General features: G+C 46.4%; 1 protein-coding gene across 10 annotated transcripts in view; it reads left to right on the top strand.

Annotated features, from left to right (window-relative positions):
- Positions 1 to 19,488, top strand: part of ZNF618 (zinc finger protein 618) — a 182,392-nt gene extending 162,904 nt beyond the window's left edge. For 6 of the 10 annotated variants that reach the window (XM_055271371.2, XM_055271370.2, XM_055271368.2 and 3 more), the window contains 2 exons: positions 10,631 to 10,732; positions 11,390 to 16,168. In XM_055271371.2, coding sequence (XP_055127346.1) covers positions 10,631 to 10,732; positions 11,390 to 12,906 — 1,619 coding nt within the window. In that variant the 3' untranslated portion in view covers positions 12,907 to 16,168. Of the gene's footprint in view, positions 1 to 10,630; positions 10,733 to 11,389 lie in introns of all 10 variants that reach the window. The other 4 variants (XM_055271366.2, XM_055271365.2, XM_055271372.2 and 1 more) reach the window with 1 other exon arrangement.
- The last annotated feature ends 2,585 nt before the right edge of the window (positions 19,489 to 22,073 follow it).

The following is a 22,073-nucleotide window of genomic DNA, read 5'->3' as shown; positions in this document are numbered from 1 at the left end:
AGTTGGGTGGCTTCCACATGGTGATTCAGGGATCAAGGCTCTTTTTTCTATTGTCTCCATCCTCCTCTAGATCTTCAGCATCCTCTCTCTTTGTGGAGGGGGAGAGAGGCTGTGGGGCAGGCACACTTCTTTACCATTTCAGACCGCAAGTGACACCCGTAAATGCTCAAATTCCAGTGTGGAGAATTAGTCACATGACCAGCCTGAATCCATGGGCGGAAGCATGTCCAGAGCTACTGTCCCGGGACAGCTGGACACTCTGCAAAGGGAAACGTGAGTCTGGGGAGCCAGCTAGCTGTCCCTCCACCCCTTTTCCTAGAGGAATTCTCTAGAGGCATTAGAAATAATGATTGAGAAGTACCTGACATAATGGTGCTCAGTAATTGGTAGCTGCTATTATTTCACCTGTTATTGTTACTGTACAAATCTTTCATATCATCTCCTAGGTCTGGGCTGAGTAGCATAGAGTATTACAGGACTAGAATCTCTTTTAGGTTGAGTGCTGTTCTATTAGTGTAGTCTCTATCATTCATTCATTCATCCAGCATATATTAACTGGTTATCTGCTGTATATTAGGCATGAAATCAGATGATCTTTTTGGGGAGCCTATTATTTATTTCTAATGAACTTAAAATCAGGACAGAGCTCTGGAGTGGCAGCCAAGGCACTTGCCTCGGAGACCTGTTCTAACTGGTGTGTCTGGGTACTGTGTGACCTCCTGCAGGAAGCTGTGTCTCCATCTCTAAAGCAAGGGCCTGAAAATCCCCGTCTCCAGCAGCCTTCCCCACGCCACGCTTCCCACCCCCTGCTTTCCTTTGCTGTCAGCCGTGCCTCACCAGGGAAGGCCTTGAATGCCAGCTCAAGGTGTTTAGACCCCATGGGGAAGCAGGATCCCCGGGCTAGGGACAGCAGTTGGCAAGCTGCTTGGGAACCACTGCCTGAACATATCGCTTGGTCCTGAGACTCCCACAGCACAGCCTTCCGCACTCCTCCTCTGAATCCTCGGCACTCTGCCCGCGCTCTGCCAGCTTCTGGAAGCTGAGCTGTGATTAGGGAAGAGCCTGGGTGCCAGTGCTTTCCCATCCCTGGAGGCCATTAAAATGCAAATCAGGACTGAGCCTTGAGGTGGCCCCACCTCTCCCAAGCATCTTGACTTGTTTTCGGAGTGGAGCCGTGGGCTGCTTTGTTCTGGTTCAGCGCAGCCAGAGAATGCCTGGCTGGCAATCCAGCACAAAGCCAGGCTGAATCCCAGCCACACTGAATCGGGATTAAAGGCTTGGCTCCATAGAGAGAAATTAAGCATCATGAGCTGCGCAGTTCACAGCACCGCCGATAAGGAGGATCAGCCTTGAATAACACCAATCTCATTATGGGGCTGCTGAATGGCACAGGGTAATTCCCGCTAATAAACTTCCTTTCTGTGCTGTAGGAAAACCTGGCGTGCCTTGGTGACGTTGGAGAAGCATGCTTTGGCAGTAATAATACCACAGATAGCTAAAATTTTGTGAGTGCTTTCTGTGCGTCGCTTGTGGTACTGAGAGCTTTACACAGGTTATTTCATCAGATCTTCCTGATTAGGTAGTTGACATTTTCATCCCTATTATGCAGATGATGAAACCGAGGCTCAGAGAACGTAATCACTGGCCCAAAGTTGCACAGCTCCTAAAAAAAAGCATCTAATAGCATTTGAGCTTTTACGTGGCGCCAGGCCTTGTTCTAAGACTTTTACATATATTCACTCATTTAATTCTCAGAACAACCCTCAGAGTTAAGTGCCCATAACAGCTCCACCTTCATAGCTAACGAAACAGAGGCACAAATTGGTTAAGTAACTTGTCCAAGGCTATGCAGGCACAGTGGCAGGCTATGGATAGGATTCCAGCTCTCGCGGTGAACTCCAGAGCCCATGTTCTCAACATCCACCCTGTGCAGCCTCAGGTAGACCCTGATGGAAGGTTAGCAGAGATGGAAGCCCTCTCAGAGGCCATCTCTTTCAGCCTCCTCATTAAAGTACAGCCAGGAGGACCACAGCTAAGAGAGACTGGGAGACTTTCCAGACAGCAAGCAAGCTGGCAGCTCATGGGTTTAGGATTTTGGAGGTGACCACACCTGGTTTCTTTCTTTCTTTCTTGTTTGTTTTTGTTTTTGTTTTTGTTTCTTCCTTTTAAACAGAGTCTTGCTCTGTCGCCCAGGCTGGAGTGCAGTGGCACGATCTCAGCTGTATACCTGCAACTTCTGCCTTCTGGGCTCAAGCGATTCTTGTGCCTCAGCCTCCCTAGTAGCTGGGATTACAGGCATACACCACCACGCCCAGCTAAGTTTTGTACTTTTAGTAGAGACAGGGTTTCACCACGTTGGCCAGGCTGGCCTTGAACTCCTGGCCTCAAGTGATCCGCCCACCTCAGCCCCCCAAAGTGCTGGGATTACAGGCCTGAGCCACCGTGCCTAGCACCACACCTGGTTTCTGACCCCTTTGAGCCACTTCACCTCCCTGGACTTCAGTTTTTCTGTCTGTGAAGTGGGTTTATTGGTATTCTCAGCAGGGCTGGGTTGAGGGTTCCAGAGATGACGGATGTGGAGTATCAAGGGCCATGGCACATTCTAAGACCCGACAACAGCAGATGCCTCTTTTTCCATGCCTGTCAGAAATACCTGCTTTCTCCTGCCTGCAGTGGTCTCTCTCTGGGAAGCAACCTTTATTCCAGCTTTGCATCCAGCCCTTTACAAATGTACATGTGGGGGAGGGGGAGGACACACAGGATAGCCACACTGAGGAAACCTTATTTTCATCTCAAGCTATAAATCAAGCCTTTCACAGAGCTTTTAACTCATTTGTATTGGGAGTGGTACCTGTGGCATATGGAGACGAAAAAGACTTAAATCAACCAATATTATACATTGTTATTTAATACAAGTTGAAGAATCTCAATTCTAAGTCCTATGGAAGGGCAGAGAATAAGAATCATTCCTGCATCTTATCCTGCCCTAGCACTTTGGATGGAAGAGAGAAAACCGAGACCCAGAGAGTTGAAGTAGCTAATTCAGTGTCACACCATCGCAGAACTGGGTTCAAATCCAGGGTTTTCACATCTCTGTTCTGTAGTGGAGAAAGTCAGTAAGAAAGGCTACTTGTTTTCTTTTTTTTTTAAATTGTACTTTAAGTTCTAGGGTACATGTGCACAACGTACAGGTTTGTTACATATGTATACATGTGCCGTGTTGGCGTGCTGCACCCATTAACTCATCATTTACATTAGGTATATCTCCTAATGCTACCCTCCCCCCACCCCACGACAGGCCCCGGTGTGTGATGTTCCCCTTCCTGTGTCCAAGTGTTCTCATTGTTCAATTCCCAACTATGAGTGAGAAGATGCGGTGTTTGGTTTTTTGTCCTTGCGATAGTTTGCTGAGAATGATGGTTTCCAGCTTCATCCATGTCCCTACAAAGGACATGAACTCATCCTTTTTTATGGCTGCATAGTATTCCATGGTGTATATTTGCCACATGTTCTTAATCCAGTCTATCATTGATGGACATTTGGGTTGATTCCAAGTCTTTGCTATTGTGAATAGTGCCGCAATAAACATACGTGTACATGTGTCTTTATGGCAGCATGATTTATAATCCTTTGGGTATATACCCAGTAATGGGATGGCTGGGTCAAATGGTATTTCTAGTTCTAGATCCTTGAGGAATTGCCACACTGTTTTCCACAATGGTTGAACTAGTTTACAGTCTCACCAACAGTGTAAAAGTGTTCCTATTTCTCCACATCCTCTCCAGCACCTGTTGTTTCCTGACTTTTTAATCTCATTGTGGTTTTGATTTGCATTTCTCTGATGGCCAGTGATGATGAGCATTTTTTCATGTGTCTGTTGGTTGCATAAATGTCTTCTTTTGAGAAGTGTCTGTTCATATCCTTCACCCCTTTTTTGATGGGGTTTTTTTTTCTTGTAAGTTTGTTTGAGTTCTTTGTAGATTCTAGATATTAGCCCTTCGTCAGATGAGTAGATTGCAAAAATTTTCTCCCATTCTGTAGGTTGCCTGTTCACTCTGGTGGTAGCTTCTTTTGCTGTGCAGAAGCCCTTTAGTTTAATTAGATCCCATTTGTCAATTTTGGCTTTTGTTGCCATTGCTTTTGGTGCTCTAGACATGAAGTCCTTGCCCATGCCTATGTCCTGAATGGTATTGCCTAGGTTTTCTTCTAGGGTTTTTATGGTTTTAGGTCTAACATGTAAGTCTTTAATCCATCTTGAATTAATTTTTGTATAAGGTGTAAGGAAGGGATCCAGTTTCAGCTTTCTACATACGGCTAGCCAGTTGTCCCAGCACCATTTATTAAATAGGGAATCCTTTCCCCATTTCTTGTTTTTGTCAGGTTTGTCAAAGATCATATGGTTGTAGATGTGTAATATTATTTCTGAGGGCTCTGTTCTGTTCCATTGGTCTATATCTCTGTTTTGTTACCAGTACCATGCTGTTTCGGTTACTGTAGCCTTGTAGTATAGTTTGAAGTCAGGTAGTGTGATGCCTCCAGCTTTGTTCTTTTGGCTTAGGATTGACTTGGCAATGTGGGCTCTTTTTTGGTTCTATGTAAACTTTAAAGTAGTTTTTTCCAATTCTGTGAAGAAAGTCATCGGTAGCTTGATGGGGATGGCGTTGGATCTGTAAATTACTTTGGGCAGTATGGCCATTTTCATGATATTGATTCTTCCTATCCATGAGCATGGAATGTTCTTCCATTTGTTTTTGTCCTCTTTTATTTCGTTGAGTAGTGGTTTGTAGTTCTCCTTGTAGAGGTCCTTCACATCCCTTGTAAGTTGGATTCCTAGAAATACCAAGGCTACTTGTTTTCATTGGAAATTGTGTTTTGCCTTTGTGAGTGTAAAGTCTGTCTATGAAAATAAATGCATTCTCTGCATTGGGAAAATGCAGAGAGGTTAGAAAATAAAGAATCAACCATAATTTCACTATTCAAAGCTAATCGCTGTTACCAACTTAATAGGTTTCTTTACAGTTTATTTTACAATCGGATTTACAGAGATATAATTTACTAGACAAATAAAATTTACCAATTTGAAGAGTACAGTTTGATTGGTTTGGACAAATGTATGCTGTTGTTTAACTACCATCACAATAAAAATACATAACAGTGGCTGGGCATGGTGGCTCATGCCTGTGATCCCAACACTTTGGGAAGCTGGGAAGCTAAGGAGGGAGGATTGCTTGAGGCCAGGAATTTGAGACCAGTCCCTGGACAGGGACAACACAGCATGACCTTGTGTCTAAAAAAATAAAATTAAAATTAAAAAAATTTAGAGCAGGTACAGTGGTTCACACCTATAATCCCAACACTTTGGGAAGCTGAGGCAGGAGGATTGTTTGAGGCCAGGAGTTTGAGACCAGCCTTGGTCACCATAGCAATACTCTGTTTCTACAAAAAATTTAAAAATTAGCCATGCATGGTAGCATGCCCCTGTAGTCCCAGCTACTTAGGAGGCTCAGGTGGGAGGATCACTTGAGCCCGGGAGGTTGAGGCTGCAGTGAGCTATGATGGTGCCACTGCACTCCAGCCTGGGCGACAGAGCAAGACCCTGTCTCTAAAATATAAAAATAATATTACCATCAACCCAGAAAGTTCCTTCATGCTCCTTTGCAGTCATTCCCTTTCTCCTACCCTCGCCACTGGCAGCTAACACCTGCTTTCTTTCATTGTAGTTTTGCCTTTAGTGGATTTTATTGTATGTAGAGTTCTACGGTATTTAGCCTCTTTTGTCTAACTTCTTTCACTTAACATACTTTTGAGGTTTGTCCATGTTCTGTGTTACCAGTAATTCCTTTATTTTGCTGAGTTGTATTTCATTGTCCAGATATATCACAATTTGTTTATCCATTCACCAACTGATGGTCATTTAGATCTCCAGTTCGGGGCTATTATGAATAATGCTGCTATGAACATTCATGTACAAGTCATGTATATGTGTAGACACATGTTCTCTTGGGTATATACCTGGAAGTGGAGATACTGAGCTGTAAGGTAATTCTGTTTAATCCTGTGAGGAATTGCCAGATGGTTTCCTAAAGTGGCTCCACGATTTTTACATTTCTACCAACAGTGTATGAGGATTTTAATTTCTCCATATCCCTGTCTACACCTTTTATCATCTTCCTTCTTGATAATAGCCATCCTAGTGCATGTGAAATGGCATTTCATTGTGGTTTTGATTTACATTTTTCTGACAGCTAATAATGTTGAGCATCTGTTCATGTGCCTATTGACCACATTGGCAAAGGATCTGAATAGACATTTCTCCAAAGAAAGATATACCCAGTAATGGGATTGCTGGATCAAGTGATAGATCTACTTTTAGGTCTTTAAGGAACCTCCACACTGTTTTCCATAGTGGTTGTGCTAGTTTACATTTCCACCGGCAGTGTAAAAGTATTCCCTTTCCACCACATCCATGCCAACATCCATTATTTTTTGATTTTTAAATTATGGCCATTCTTGCAGGAGTAAGGTGGTATCTCACTGTGGCTTTGATTTGCATTTCCCTGATCATTAGTGATGCTGAGCATTTTTTCATATGTTTATTGGTCATTGTATATCTTCTTTTGTGAATTGTCTATTCATGTCCTTAGGCCACTTTTTGATGGGATTGTTTATTTTGTTCTTGCTGATTTGTTTGAGTTCTTCATAGATTCTGGATATTAGTCTTTCGTCAGATGCATAGTTTGCAAAGATTTTATCCCACTCTATGGGTTATCTGTTTACTCTGCTGATTATTTCTTTTGCTGTGCAGAAGCTTTTATGTTTAAGTCCCATCTATCTCTTTGTTTTTGGTGCATTTGCTTTTGTGTTCTTGGTCATGAGTTCTTTGCCTAAGCCAATGTCTAGAAGTGTTTTTCTGATGTTATCTTCTAGAATTTTTATGGTTTCAGGTCTTCGATTTAAGTGTTTGATCCATCTTGAGTTGATTTTTTTGTGTAAGGTGAGAGATGAGGATCCAGTTTTATTCTTCTACATGTGGCTAGCCAATTATCCCAGCACCATTTGTTGAATAGGGTGTCCTTTCCCCACTTTATGTTTTTGTTTGCTTTGTTGAAGATCAGTTGGCTGTGTTTGGCTTTATTTCTGGATTCTCTATTCTGTTCTATTGGTCTATGTGCCTATTTTTATGCCAGTACTATGCTGTTTTGGTGAATATAGCCTTGTAGTATAGTTTGAAGTCCGGTAATGTGTTGCCCCCAGATTCGTTCTTTTTTCTTAGCTTTGCTTTGGCTATGCAAGCTCTTTTTTGGTACCATATAAATTTTAGGATTGTTTTTTCTAGTTCTGTGAAGAATAATGATGTTGTTTTGATGGGAATCTCATTGAATTTGTAGATGCTGTTGGCAGTATGGTCATTTTCACAATATTGATTCTACCCATCCATGAGCACAGGATGTGTTTCCATTTGTTTGTGTCATCTATGATTTCTTTCAGCAGTGTTTTGTAGTTTTCCCTGTAGAGGTCTTTCACCTCCTTGATTAAGCGTATTCCTAAGTTGTTTTTTTTTGTTTGGTGTGGTTTTTTTTTGTTTTGTTTTGTTTTTTGTTTTTTTTTTGGTTTTTTGGGGGGATGGTTTTTTGGCAGCTTTTATAAAAGGGGTTGAATTCTTGATTTAGTTCTCAGCGTGGTCACTGTTGATGTATAGCAGTGCTACTGATTTGTGTACATTGATTTTGTGTCCTGAAACTTTACTGAATTCATTAATCAGTTCTAGGAGCTTTTTGGACGAGTCTTTAGGGTTTTCTAGGTGTATGATCGTATCATCAGTGAACAGCCTTTGCCTATTTTTAATTGGTTTTTTTTTGGATCCTTTTATTATTGAGTTGTGAGAGTTCTTTATATACTCTAGATACAAGATCCCTATAGATAGATTATTTGCAAATATCTTTCCCATTCTGTGGGTTGTCTTTTTACTTTTGTGATGTCCTTTGAAGTATAAAAGTTTTTAATTTTGAAGTCCATTCATCTATTTTTTTCTGTGCTTTTGGTGTCATATCCAGGCAGTGGTGTCAAGAAACCACTGCCTAACCCAAGGTCACAAAGACCTAATCAGTTCATGTGTTTCCTTATAAAACTCTAAGAATTTTATACTTTTAGCTCTTACATTTAGGTCTGTATTCCATTTTGAGTTTATTTTTATATGTGTGTGAGGCAGGAGTCCAATTTCATTCTTTTACATGTGGGTATCTAGTTGTCCCAGCACCATTTGTTGAAAAGACTATTAGGTGTTTATTTCTATTATTTCCAGTTGTATTCCATTGATCTATATGTCCGTCCTTTGCCAGTATTATACTGTCTTAATTACTATAGCTTTGTAGTAATTTGGAAATCAGGAAGTATATTCCTCCAACTTTGTCCTTTTTCTAAATTGTTTTGGCTATTCTGTATCTCTTGCATTTCCAGATGAATTTTGGGATCAGCTTGTCAGTTTTTGCAGAAAAACAACAACAATATGGATTTTGATAAGGACTGTGTTTAATCTAGATGAGTGGGGACATTCCATGTTCATGGACTGAAAGACTTAATTTTTAACAGTAAGTCTTCCAGTCCATGAACATGGAATATCTTTTCATTTACTTAGGTCTTATTTGAGTTCTTTCAACAGTGTTTTTAGTTTTCAGTGTTCAATTCTTATACTTTTTAAAATTTCATCATAAGTAATTGTTTTCAAAGCTATTGTAAATGGAATTGTTTTCTCAACTCAACTTTTGGAATGTTTATCACTAGTAGGGAAAAATGCCATTTCGTTTTATATATTGATCTTGTGTCCTGCACCCTCGCTGAATTTGTTTATTAGTTCTAATTGTTTTGTATGTATGTGGAGTCCATAAGATTTTCTATATACACAATCATGTCATCTGCAGTTAGAGATCATTTTACTTCTTCCATTCCAATCTGGATGTTTTTCTTTTTTTACCTAATTGTTCTAGCTAGAACTTCTAATACAGTCATGCACTACATGATGTACATGATGGACTGCATATATGACAGTGGTCCCATAAAACTATAATATCCTATCTTTACTATACCTTTTTTATGTTCAGATACACAAATATTTACCATTGTGGTACAGTTGCCTGAAGTATTCAGTACAGTAACACACTGTACAGGTTTGTAGCATAGAAGCAGTAGGCTATACCATATAGCCTAGGTGTATAATAGGATATACCATCTAGGTTTGTGTAAGTACACTTTATGATGTTTGCACAATGACAAAATCTCCTAACAACACACTTCTCAGAATATATGTCCAACATGACTCTACATGTTGAATAGAAGAAATGAGAGTGAGAGTGAACGTTCTTACCTTGTTCCTGATCTTAGGGAGAAAGCTTTCAGTGTTTCATCATTAAGCATGATGTTAGCTGTGGGGGTTTTGGTAGATGCTCTTTATTAGGTTGGAAAACTTCCCTTCGATTCCTAGTTTATTGAGTGTTTTTATCATGAAAAAGGTGTTAGATTTTGTCAAATGCTTTTTCTGTATCTATTGAGATGACCATGTGATTTTTGTCCTTTTCTCCATTAGCATGGTGTATTACATTTATTTGTGTATGTTTAATCAACTATATTCCTGGAGTAAATCTCACTTGGAATCCTTTATCTATGTTGCCGGATTATTACATCACAGGATCACAATTAGGCAGCCAGGTTCATAGCAGAACAGTAATACTGAAAACAGCAGAGCCAGAAACCTAGGACTCGGGAGTGTGGTTAAGCAAGCTGTGGTGTATCGTATATGATAGAAGTGGATGTGGCCATGGGTAGTGACAAGAATGTGACTTGGACAATTTCCTATTCAGAAATGATCCCATAAACATGTCAAGGAGTAACCATGCATCCAGGAGAATAGGCATATACCAATTACTTATAACTGGATACAACTGCATATGTGCACTTAACAAAAAACCAGAGAAGTATGTAGAGGACACATCCAGGAACTGGGAACCTGGGATTATGTCCAGCCCCTCTACTGTTTTCTCTGTGATCTTGGGCAAATCTTTTCTTATATCCAAGCTTCAGTTTCCATGTCTTACAGTGAGGGGTTTGATAATTTGGTACTTTGTGTCACACATGGCTTTGGTTTTGTTTTGTTCATTTCATAAAATTTCTAGTAAATATACTTAAAAAATGCAAACTTTGCGGAAGTGTGAGAGTATGAGGAGTTTTTGGCCACTTGGGGGGTGTGACTGGTACTCCCTTCCCTCCATATCAGCTAGAACTCTGTGGTTGTGTGCAGGGAGTAGGTGTGGGGTTCCCAGCCAGGCTTGGGATCCAGTGCTTCCCATTTCCGGAGAGTTTGCTCCATACCACACACTGTGCTCAGCTCTTCCTGGATTAGCTCGTTAGTCCTACCAGCAATAGTGTAATGTCCATATGATTACCTTAGTTTTTCCAAATGATGAAAATGAGGCTTTGCAAGCATAGATAGTTGTCTAAGGAGGAGCCAGGATTTTAACCCAGGCCTGAGTCCCAGTGGCCACATTCTGCTGTTACCTACCACACTCTAGTTCTCATCTTGTTCCTCAACAGGGCTGTTACCCTTCTAGGTAACACACTGTCCCCTTTGTGCCCACAGCTGACAATGAAAACAACATCGCCTCCAACCAGTCCCGATCGCCACCTGCTGTTGTAGAAGAGAAGTGGAAACCTCAGGCCCAGAGGAATAGCGCCAATAACAGTAGGTCCCCCCAAGCAGGGCTGGACCTGAGGGTCCCCTTATGCTCTAGTTGTTCCTCTCTGCCCCCCCATTCCCACCATTTGTGCTTCCTGTGATGTTGTAAGATGACCCATGATAGTTTGCAAAGCACTTTTACACCTAAGACCTTGTTTGCAGGAGTTCTTAACTCAGGGGATGGGCAGAAGGAGGCCCAGGGAGAGGAGGTGACTTTTTTTGTGGTCAGAAAGCACCAATTTGTGGCAGAATCAGAACTAGAACCCACCTCTCCACAATTTCTGCTGGTTGCTGTTTCCTGACTTGATGATCCCATGTATCTTATTTCCTGAAGATTCCCATATTAGAGGAGATTCCTATATTGAGGAAGAAATTAGACTAGTTGGCTTCAAAGATCTTGGGGAATGACATAGACCACAATTATGTTGCATACATACCACTACATTCTATTCCCATGCCCATGGCAGGCCTTACTAATCAATCATAGAACTTTATCCCTGTGAGACCGTCACATATTAAAGGCAGCCAGCACCACCCATGTGTGTGCAAGAGGAAATATATTTGCCATTCCCAATACTAGATGTTAAGAGTATTAGGCTACTGCCACTGCAAGCAGCCTTGAATGCCAGAATTAATCCCATCTCTCTTTGTGTCCTCTGCCAGCCACTACCAGTGGTTTAACACCCAACAGCATGATCCCTGAAAAGGAGCGGCAGAACATTGCAGAGCGGCTGTTGAGGGTCATGTGCACCGACCTGGGTGCACTGAGCGTGGTCAGTGGGAAGGAGTTCCTGAAGTTGGCCCAGACCTTAGTAGACAGTGGTGCCCGCTATGGGGCCTTCTCAGTCACTGAAATCCTGGGCAACTTCAACACGCTGGCACTGAAGCACCTGCCACGCATGTACAACCAGGTGAAGGTGAAAGTGACCTGTGCCTTGGGCAGCAATGCCTGCCTAGGCATCGGTGTCACCTGCCACTCCCAGAGTGTCGGCCCTGACTCTTGCTACATCCTCACAGCCTACCAGGCCGAGGGCAACCACATCAAGAGCTATGTGCTTGGTGTGAAGGGTGCGGACATTCGCGACAGCGGCGACCTTGTGCACCACTGGGTGCAGAACGTGCTGTCGGAGTTCGTGATGTCGGAGATCAGGACAGTGTATGTGACGGATTGCCGGGTGAGCACGTCCGCCTTCTCCAAGGCCGGCATGTGCCTTCGCTGCTCAGCCTGTGCCTTGAACTCAGTGGTGCAGAGCGTGCTGAGCAAGCGGACGCTGCAGGCCCGCAGCATGCACGAGGTAATCGAGCTGCTCAACGTGTGCGAGGACCTGGCGGGCTCCACGGGCCTGGCCAAGGAGACCTTCGGGTCGCTGGAGGAGACGTCGCCACCGCCCTGCTGGAACTCGGTGACGGACTCACTGTTGCTGGTGCATGAGCGCTACGAGCAGATCTGCGAGTTCTACAGCCGGGCCAAGAAGATGAACCTCATCCAGAGCCTCAACAAGCACCTACTCAGCAACCTGGCGGCCATCCTGACGCCGGTGAAGCAGGCAGTCATCGAGCTGAGCAACGAGAGCCAGCCCACCCTGCAGCTGGTGCTGCCCACCTACGTCAGGCTGGAGAAGCTGTTCACGGCCAAGGCCAACGACGCAGGCACCGTCAGCAAGCTCTGCCACCTCTTCCTGGAGGCGCTCAAGGAGAACTTCAAGGTGCACCCGGCCCACAAGGTGGCCATGATCCTGGACCCGCAGCAGAAGCTGCGGCCTGTGCCACCCTACCAGCACGAGGAGATCATTGGCAAGGTCTGCGAGCTCATCAACGAGGTGAAGGAGTCCTGGGCCGAGGAGGCCGACTTCGAGCCCGCTGCCAAGAAGCCCCGCTCTGCCGCTGGCGAGAACCCCACAGCTCAGGAAGATGATCGGCTGGGCAAAAATGAAGTGTACGATTACCTGCAGGAGCCCCTCTTCCAGGCTACCCCTGATCTCTTCCAGTACTGGTCGTGCGTTACCCAAAAGCACACAAAACTCGCCAAGCTCGCCTTCTGGCTCCTGGCGGTTCCGGCCGTGGGCGCCAGAAGCGGGTGTGTAAATATGTGTGAACAAGCGCTTCTAATCAAACGGAGGCGGCTGCTCAGTCCAGAAGATATGAATAAACTCATGTTTCTGAAATCCAACATGCTTTAAGACTTGGCTTCGGGGAAAAGAAAAAGAGAAGATAACGTTAGAAAAAAACCACACAACACTGTCACAAACAAAGAAAAGGAATTTAAGTTCTAAACACTGTGGACCTCATTATAAATGCCCCCTGGAAACTTAAGTGCTTTTTTTTTAATATGTGTGTGTGTGCGTGTGTGTACACAGCCACACGTGTGTGCACGTGTCTGAACACGTGCTGTGGTTGTGGTTGTGGGGGTGTGGGGGGTCTCTGTGCTCATCTCCATGGCCAGAGAAACTTCGCACACACACGCACACACACACACACACACACACACACACACGACCCTGGTGCGTGCTGGTGCGTGTACACACGCCTGTGCTTGGACGGGTGTGCATTGAACTGGGCGTGTCAGGAAAGCTGAGCGATTGGGAAAGAGGGAGATGTTTTACCTCCTTTTCTCAGTAAGGGGGCTTTAGAAGACTCCGGTTTCAGGTGTGCAGATTGGCAGAAAGCTGATGTTGTGAAATGTTCAGGCAGCTGAGATCTGAAGTGACTTGACGCTCTCTGTCCTTCACCCCGGTCCTCCTTTTCCCGCCTTGACCCTCTTCCAGCCCTCTCACCCTCCTGATCCCATTGTGCGCCCGCCCCCACACACCCTCGGCTGCTCTGCTGTGGACTCTCCACACTGCATCAGATGGACGGTTTCTGCACTGGACTTTGTTTCTCGTTCACCTTCAGGGCATTGAGCTGCTGCCTTTGAGATACCCCTTGGGTGTCCTGGGGCAGCCGCCTTAGAAACACACCTATCTATCTCCCCAAATCAGGAAAGGAGACTTAAAGAGTATAAAGCTGACATTTTGCTTTTTAATATAAGAGAGGAGAAAAAGACATTTTTCAGAGAAGTACAGATACTGTCTCCACTCCCTAATAATTTCTCTCCCGAACATTTTAGCAATTTTACTTTGTTTGGGGGTTCATTTTGTTTCTTCAGATTTGATTTAGACTCTGCTAGGAGGCACTGAATGTCTATAACTTATGTTTTGGAGTTTTGTTTTTTTACTTGCCCCTTTGTTCCTCAAGTCACACTGTAAACTAGCTCATCTCAGTGGTATACTCAGTATCCTACGGTCTTTCTTGGCCTTCCCTGTACAGTTCAGTTTTCACATATTCGAATGGCCAAGATCAGGTTCTTGGCTGTGCTATCTGGAGACCAGGGGTTGGGGAGGAGTCACGGGTTCCACAGCTGCAGGGTTTGGTGGCTGTAGGGAAAGCAGTGGTTTGGGAGTTCTGAACGTAAGCGCCAGAGCTGCCCTCCTGGTCCGCTGTGCGTGGTACCCAGTGTCTGTCACACTACTCACCCCCTCCCCAACCCTGGCAGTCCACAGCGACTCTGAAGTCAGCCCATAGTCACATCCACCACACCTCAGACCTGCCACAGCCTCTCCTCACTTCCCAGGACCCTGAGGCTTCCAGGAGCTCTGCTGCCACAGCCCTCGGGGTCCTCACTCACACGTCCGACTTCCAGGACGGCAGTGAGCATGGTGCGTTGTGGCCCCAGCAGTTGATGTTCCGAGGGTGGGATGGTGTTCGGCCATGTTTGACTCGATGCTGTGAAAGATGTCTTCAGGCTTTTCTCTCCTGTTCCCCCAGCTGTGAGCAAATTAGGTTCTACACACACAGTTCAGATGCCAAGGGTGACACCCCATTCCCTTCACAAGAGGTGGTTCTGTCACAAATCAGTGCTCCACCCCCGCCACACCTCTCAGTGAATAAAGTGCTGGTGGTCTCACTCCCCTGGCCACCCTTAGCCATGGGATGGGGTGGTTACACTAAGGCTTCAGGCTGAGAATGGCCATCATGACGGGGGGCTGTTCGCAAAGGCACCTTCTGTCATCCTGGGGTTGGCTAAGTCAACTCCACCCCTTCCCAGTAATAAAGCATTACTCAACTGTGAGATACCTCGACTACAAAAAGCACTGTACCACAGCCCTCTCCCCCTGGGTCCGTGACGGGAGCAGGGAGTAAAGTTGATTGCAAACCTCATGAAGGCTTAGGATCATGGACCTGGAACATAGTGTTTGGGAGCCACGCGTGCACACTTTGCCTCATGAGAACTCACCCAGCTCTCCCCTCGAGTCTTGGACACACTGAAATGGATCAAAGTGGGCCATTTCCACATTTGCTCCAGCAAACCGTGGTCTCAGGAACTACCATGCCATTTCCTCTCCTGGAGAAGTTCTAGGTATTTCCTCCACAACATTTCCAACTGGGGGACCGAGCCCACTTATCAGAGAAGAGCCGCCATCCACACTGGAGCAGCAACGGGGAGAAATCCAGACAGGAGCCTCATGTCACTTCCTAGGGAATATGGAAAGAAACATCAGCATACTTCTCAGTTGGGCCTTTGGAGGCATTCTGGAAGGTGGCCTCAGCATCACTGATGATTGACAGATGCCTACAGCAAAAGGTCCCTCTAGCATTGCTTGACTGCTGGGGAAGGGACAGTGACCGGCACTTTGACCCACACAAGGATAGGAGCTGCCTACTTTGTGTGGTAGGTGAGAGCAGAGTCTGGGAGCCCATCCTCCCTCTACTTGGAGCAAAGTTGTGCTGGTGATGCCCCATTATTGGGCCAGTTGATTAGAAAATAGGCATTTCACTTTCTTGGAAAGCCATCGGACTAAGCCCAGATGTGCATTTAGAGCACTCAGCATTCTCCTCTTTGAAGCATGGGATGTGTGTCCTCCAGGAAGAGATTTGATCATAGGTTACCTCCCTTTCCCTTCTTTTCCACCTCAATTCAATACTTAGGGGTTGGCTGGCTTCTGCAGGTTTGATGTGAATGCCACTAGGTACTCAGAAAGCTGTCCTCTGGGGCTGCCTTGTCCAGTCAGATAACAAGATAGCAGATGATCATTTCTTGCAACCTCTGGTTCCCTCTGGAAACTGGTGTCACCAACAGGAAAGGCTGTACCAAGGTGCCCTCTTCTCAGGCTGTTCTCAGAGTGCAAATCCTGCTGCAACTAACAGCTTAATAAAACCCAAAGATCTCACAAGTCCAGCTACTGGCCCCTTTATCTCCAACAATATCCACCTCACCAAATTCTAGTTCAGCCAAAGGATTGAGACAGGCTCTTTCAGTTCATCTGGTGTCCAGCCTGACCTTCACATCTGGAAGGATTTTGCCATCTGCCTCCCCGTTCTGGGGCCACTGTAGGTCTTTCCATCACAAGCCTTTGGGGGATCTGGGACCAGGAATTTGGGCCGTTTCTACCATATTCTCACAGCCTAAGGTGGTGGCCTGCTGATGTGGAGACAACTCGCCTTGAGCCATGTGGTCCCCAGGACAGAAATGACCTTTGTTTTGACATACATGGACCCAAGAGGGGAGGTGAAGAAAACACACCTCCACCTGGCAAGTTTTTCTCCCTTATCTGAGGTCAGTTTGCTTCAGCAACAAAGCCCAAGCCAAGAACCGCAGCGTTGAGGGTGGTCCCTCAGAGTGGAGTAGCCTGAGGAATCTCAGGTCCACCAAGAGCAGTGGTACCATCCGGACCGTAGGTGGATGCCCTTGTTCTGGCACAGTTCTCCACTTCCCGATGCCTGGCTCAGCCAGCCAGGCCTCCCTCTAATGGCATTTAGTAACCAGGAAACAAAACGCATGCCACCTGAGCAAAACTGCCTGCACTGCGTCTCTGGGTGTTCGCCGCACAGAGGCCACCTGCCGCATCACCAGCGATGAAGCTTTGCCATCATCCTGCTTGGCAGCTTCACACTTGACATCTGGGGATTGGCTTTTGGCTGGAAAAAGGGTACCGGGGTTTCCTGGCAAGGACAGGAGGGCAGTGCAGTGACACAGATGAGAAGCTGTGAGTCTCCAGGATTCAAGGAAGCCACCAGGTGTGTAGGCTGGGATGAGACATCTCTTTCAGTTTGACCTTTATCTCCTGCACTTTTAAAGAAACACCAGAGAAAAAATCTACAAGGCGTGTTTCCACTGAAGCTGAACCTCTGCCTTTAGGAGTCCCCTGTTTTTGAACAAGGCTACCTGCTTCCCCTGGACTTGAGCTGGACTTCTTGAAGAGGGGGCTTCTGGAGAGACGTTAGGAATAGCACATGCTCTCCGGAGGCCACAGGGTCATCGGGAAGGTTTGAAATGAAGATGGGATGTGGCTGGAGCAGGCTGTAAGATGGCTCCATTGGGGACACTCCCCTCATCTTGTCATCATGATGGATATGCTGGAAGAGGAGGTGTCTCGGTGAGCTGCCCCAAGTTCATAGCTTTGCCTTCGCCTTGGCAGCAGCGGCAATGCCTCTATCTCTGGGATGCATCTTAAGGAGGGCTCCTAACAAGGCCGATGATTTAGACAGAACAAGAGACTAAGGAAGGTCCAGCCATCCCCTGGAGACAGTAGGTGGGAGCTCCTGTCCCCGCCAGCCCTGCTCCGGCCCCCGTGTCCAGCTGGGCCAGTGGAAGAACTGGGAAGGAGGCAGCCCCTCCCTTTCACTGTGGCTAATGTTTGCTAGGCCAGTTTTGGTGAACCAATGATACAGTGTTTTCCCTCTTAACGTTCCCCTCCTGGTTTTGCCTTTTCAGGGTTTTCTGGGGGAGTTTGTTGTAGTAGTTGTTTTTCTTCCTCTCTCATTTGGGTTTGAGGATTGTGGTCGGGGGAGCCCTGGCTTTCACCAAAGGAGCCCGGTGGTTTCTGTGGAAGAGGCGCCCACTCCCACTTTAATGAGGGTGAAGATTGTCGGTCACTGTTTGACATATTCATGCCCCGCCCCTCCCCCCACCCCGCCCACCACGGGTGTTGCTTTAAAGAGTCAATTCTTGTACAGAGAAGGATTTGCTAGGTTTGCATTTGGGCGTTAGCATCACGGCCCACGAGGGCCCTGCCCAACCGTTCGTTCCATGGGGCACCTTGACTCTTCAAACCAAAATTCCTTAAAGGGGCACAGCCCAGCCTTGTCCGCAACCTCAGGGGCCTGGGATTCCTGTGGCACTTCCTGAATTCCAGGTTGGCACAGATGAGGAGGTCTGAGACCAGCCGGAAGGAGGGGCTCCTCCCACAACCCAGGTGCCAGCTGGTCTCCGCCTAGGACCTTCCCTCCCGCCCAGCCAGGGTGGGTGGCATCCCACGCGGTGAAACGAGCTCGTGGACTGACCGGGGGCTGGGCCTCGCCAGCCATGAGAGAGCGAGGGCCGCATGGTGGGGCTGGCCCGGGCAGCTCGTCCAGGGCCATTCAGATCCCAAGCATCAGGAAATCATTTTGTACAACCACCCGAAGCAGAGATATTTTTTAAGAAGCGTAAATTATTTTCAGTTGTTTTCTGATCCTACGTTTTTCTTTTCCCACAACTTCACGCCAGTGATTCGTTCACATCAGGTAAATCTTGAGAAAGCCTTGGTGCCCTCCTCCCCACCCCCTACTCAGTAACCACGTGCGTGCACGCCCGCATCCTTTCTCAGTAGTTAAGACGTTCTAGGCAATACCATAGACACATCTGACTGTGTCTCTCTCTTCGAGTGCAAGAAACTCAAGTCATCTTAAAAAAAAAAAAAAAAAAAAAATTTACAAAAAAACAAACACAAAAAAAATATCTTTTTTAGGCCAGAGTTTTCTACAGGTATTAATGAATATTTTTCTTAATCCTTATAAGTTTTATGTGTTTAATATTTCTTAATACCGGTAGCATTAATTTATACTTTTGTAGCAACACAATATTTTTATAAACAGCCGGTGCTTGGCTCAAGTCTTCACGAGGGGTTTATGCAGGGCCATCTTGGGGACCCTGTGTACCATGTACTGTATTTAAAAAAAAAAAAAAAGTTACCTAGTGTCACACTTGCTGTGTTAATTAACAAAAGACGTTGTGTGCGGTCTCCTGTATCGGTGTGGATCCAACAGCTCTCCAGGGAGTCACATTGCATGGGGGGTTGAGTTGACGGTTCTTGTTGTGATATGTAAACCCCCGAGACCAAACTTGAGGGTTTATTTAGGGTTTTCTGTTTGTCCTTTGGGTTTTTGTTTCACTTTGTTTTGGTGCCGTTTCTCCATTTACAGCCAAATCAGTTTCATGATGTTCAAAACATTTACTGATGTCAAATGGAGGAAAGGAACAGAAAACAAGATTTTTACAAAGTAATAAAATTTAAAACTGAGCTGTTTAACGTTGCTGTTTTTACCTGTCTGTTCTTGTCCAAAAGTGGAACATTCCCAGGGAGAAGAGGAAGGTTCCACTCGGTTCTTTAAGTCGCCAAAAGCCCCAGCCCAGGATTCAGTACCTCCCCTGCCCCCTGAATTCTTGCAGCACTATTTCCCAGTTGGTTGATGCCAAGGCAAAAAGATACCTTTTAACGGTTAGAGAGGATCAGTTGCTTAAATGATTTCATGTCAGTGTTGTATTTATGGTTTTACAATAAAACAACCTTTAGAAAGATGCAGCGTGTGGTGTTTTTTTTCTTGGGTTTGAGGTTGGGCCATACTGTCCAGTTAGGAGCAGAGCACCTGCAGGGCCCAGGTGAGTGGAGATGGGCCAGAGACAGGGCACCTGGGGTGACAGCACACATCCATCCCAGCGGGACACTGTGTGATGCTAGCATCGTTGACTTACCTGTGGTGATGCTGGTATCAGTGACTTACCTGTGAGCTCACAGCTCATGTTTTGCACCAGGCCTGGCTCAGCCAGTGTTTGATAAATGAGGGAGGGACATGGTCGAGGAAGATGTGACCCTCCTGGGCTTGTGGAGCATTGTCCCATGGAGGAAGGGATGGATTTAGTCTCCATCCTCCAGGTCTAATGCCTCAGGCCTCAGGCATATGTGCAGGTTGGCCCTGCCCTGCCGTCATCCGCGAGGCTCCTGTGCCCCTTTACCTAGCGGCTTTGGCCCCCTAAATGGTGTATGTGATGTTATAACTGTTGTATGTATCGTCCATATGCTGGGGAAGAGTGTCCATGGCTTTTGCCAAATTCCTGATGGCATGAGGGACTCTGAGCAAATTAGGAATCAGTGCCCTCCACCATGAGCTACTAGAGGCCAGCCCTGGTGGGCTCACCAAGCCTGATGCCGTTCAGATGTGCAGACACCAATGCTCTTCTGGAATAGAAGCATACCAAAGGCCAGTCAAGGGAGAAGAGACCAGCAGGCAAGTTGGGGCCTGAGCAGGAGGGGTGACCACTCCTCCTAGTGGGCCCACTGTTAGAACAGCCCCTTAAGAGGTGAAACCGCCATCCTGCCATCCAGGTGAGTGAGTGACAGACACCCCAGGCCCTGGCTTGACACCATCTTTACCAGGTGTGGGCAACTCTGCTTCAAAGTAGAGGATGTGTTGCTTGATCACCTGGAAAAATTCCATCAAACCGCACGTGTAACAGCACGAAGGGGCTATTGGAGCACCAGCACTGCCCTCAAAACCATCCTGCCTTAGGAGTTTCATGCTAAGTGAACTGTGTGGATGTTCTGAGCCGACGATTGAAGTTTAATAGAGGAGTTTCTATGTAGCCTACAATGAAACGTCAGGAGTCCTGCTGTGGCCGAAGGAATCCTCCTCCATACTCTTGAACATTGCAGTCAAATAAGGCCAGGGCATGGCCCGGGAGCCCTCACAGCTGAGGAAGCAGCCTCTGGATTGAAAAAAAAAATGCTTTAAAAAGGGGGGGAAAAGATGTTTCTTTATTAAGCAGCTGCAGCTACATTTATTTTGTAATGGAAGTGAGTGTGCCCAGCACCTTTGAAAGAGAAATTTGAGGTGAGACTATTTAAGAATGGAGTGAACCTTCAAGGTAAGGGTGTCCACTGTGCGGAGAAAGATTCCTGGCGCCTTCTGAGATGAGCATTGTGAATTCCTCAGACTCAGGGTCACAAGGTGCTGCTCCCCCATCCCACCCCTGGGGGTTAAAAGCTAGGGTACATGGATTTTTAAATTTATTTTTAGTGAAAAGTTGTAGCAAGTGTCACAGAGTCAAATGCCCCCAGACCAGGCAGGTCGGCGAGCAGAGCTGGTTACACAAGGTGAGGCCCTTCCGGGGGGCATCTCTGCTAAGCCCCAGCTCATCGTTGGCATCAGGATGCCAATTATTTTTAAGAGAACTGAGAAACCCAGATTTTTATGTGGAAACTCAGTTTTCAAGTGACGAATTCAGAGTTGTGAAAAAATACCTCGGCCAGGCGTGGCGGCTCATGTCTGTAATCCCAAGACTTCGTCAAGCCAAGGTGGGAGGATCGCTTAAGCTCAGGAGTTCGAGACCAGTCCGGGCAACATGGTGAAACCCCGTCTCAACAACAAAAATACAAAAATTAGCCAGGCATGGTGGCATGCGCCTATAGTCCCAGCTACTCAGGAGGCTGACGTGGGAGGATCGCTTGAGCCCAGGAAGTCAAGGATTCAGTGAGCCAAGATCATGGCACTGCACTGCAGCCTGAGTGACAGAGCGAGACCTTGTCTCAAAAAAATAAAAAAAAATACCTCGTGAGCAACGTGTCCAACCACCAGCTGAAGCTGGCCTGTACACCTGCAGCTCATACCCTCCATTTTAAACATTTTATCTTTCAGTTCAAGTCACTTCAAAATATCACTCTTCAACATGGCCCCTTCAAACTGCCATGGCTGGCTGGCCCTGGTATGGGAAGCACGTGTGGAAGGAACAGGACGTGGACACAGGATGGGAGGACCTTTGTTAGTCCCAGGCCGGAGGGCCTCTCACTTCTCCTGGACAATTGCCTGTCTCCCTGCACCTGACCCCACCTGCTTCTGCCCAGAAAGTCCAGGCCTTGACCACAGATGCTGTCCCTCAGGGCAGTCTTCTCTGTTGGAACCTGTAAGCCCCACACTGGATGTTGGGGGAGACAAAGGGAGGGTCTTGATGTGTCTGACCCAGGGGACTGCAAAGCTTTCAGTCCCCAAATCCTTGTCTCCAGGTTCATCCCCTCAACCAGAAGTATGGAATCCCTCCTTCCTTCCTGCCCGGTCCCTCAAGCCAATGAGCTAAGGGCACAAGGGGCAAACCCAGGACTGAACTAGCCACCGGCCCTTAGGATGCTGGTCACCCACAAAGAGGAGGAGGTAGGGCCCTGTCTGGGTTTCTTCTGCCAGGGTCAGCTCTCGACTTCAGAACACACAAAGCTGGGGCCTCCAATCCCTCCACAGCCACGGCAGCCATCGGGGCTCTGGGTGGATGCAGTTAGCAAGA

Source organism: Symphalangus syndactylus, chromosome 3, assembly GCF_028878055.3.
Source record: "Symphalangus syndactylus isolate Jambi chromosome 3, NHGRI_mSymSyn1-v2.1_pri, whole genome shotgun sequence".
NCBI classification, from domain to species: domain Eukaryota; kingdom Metazoa; phylum Chordata; class Mammalia; order Primates; family Hylobatidae; genus Symphalangus; species Symphalangus syndactylus.
The sequence above is the reverse complement of the archived record's forward strand: the minus strand, read 5'-3'. Positions and strand labels throughout refer to the sequence as shown.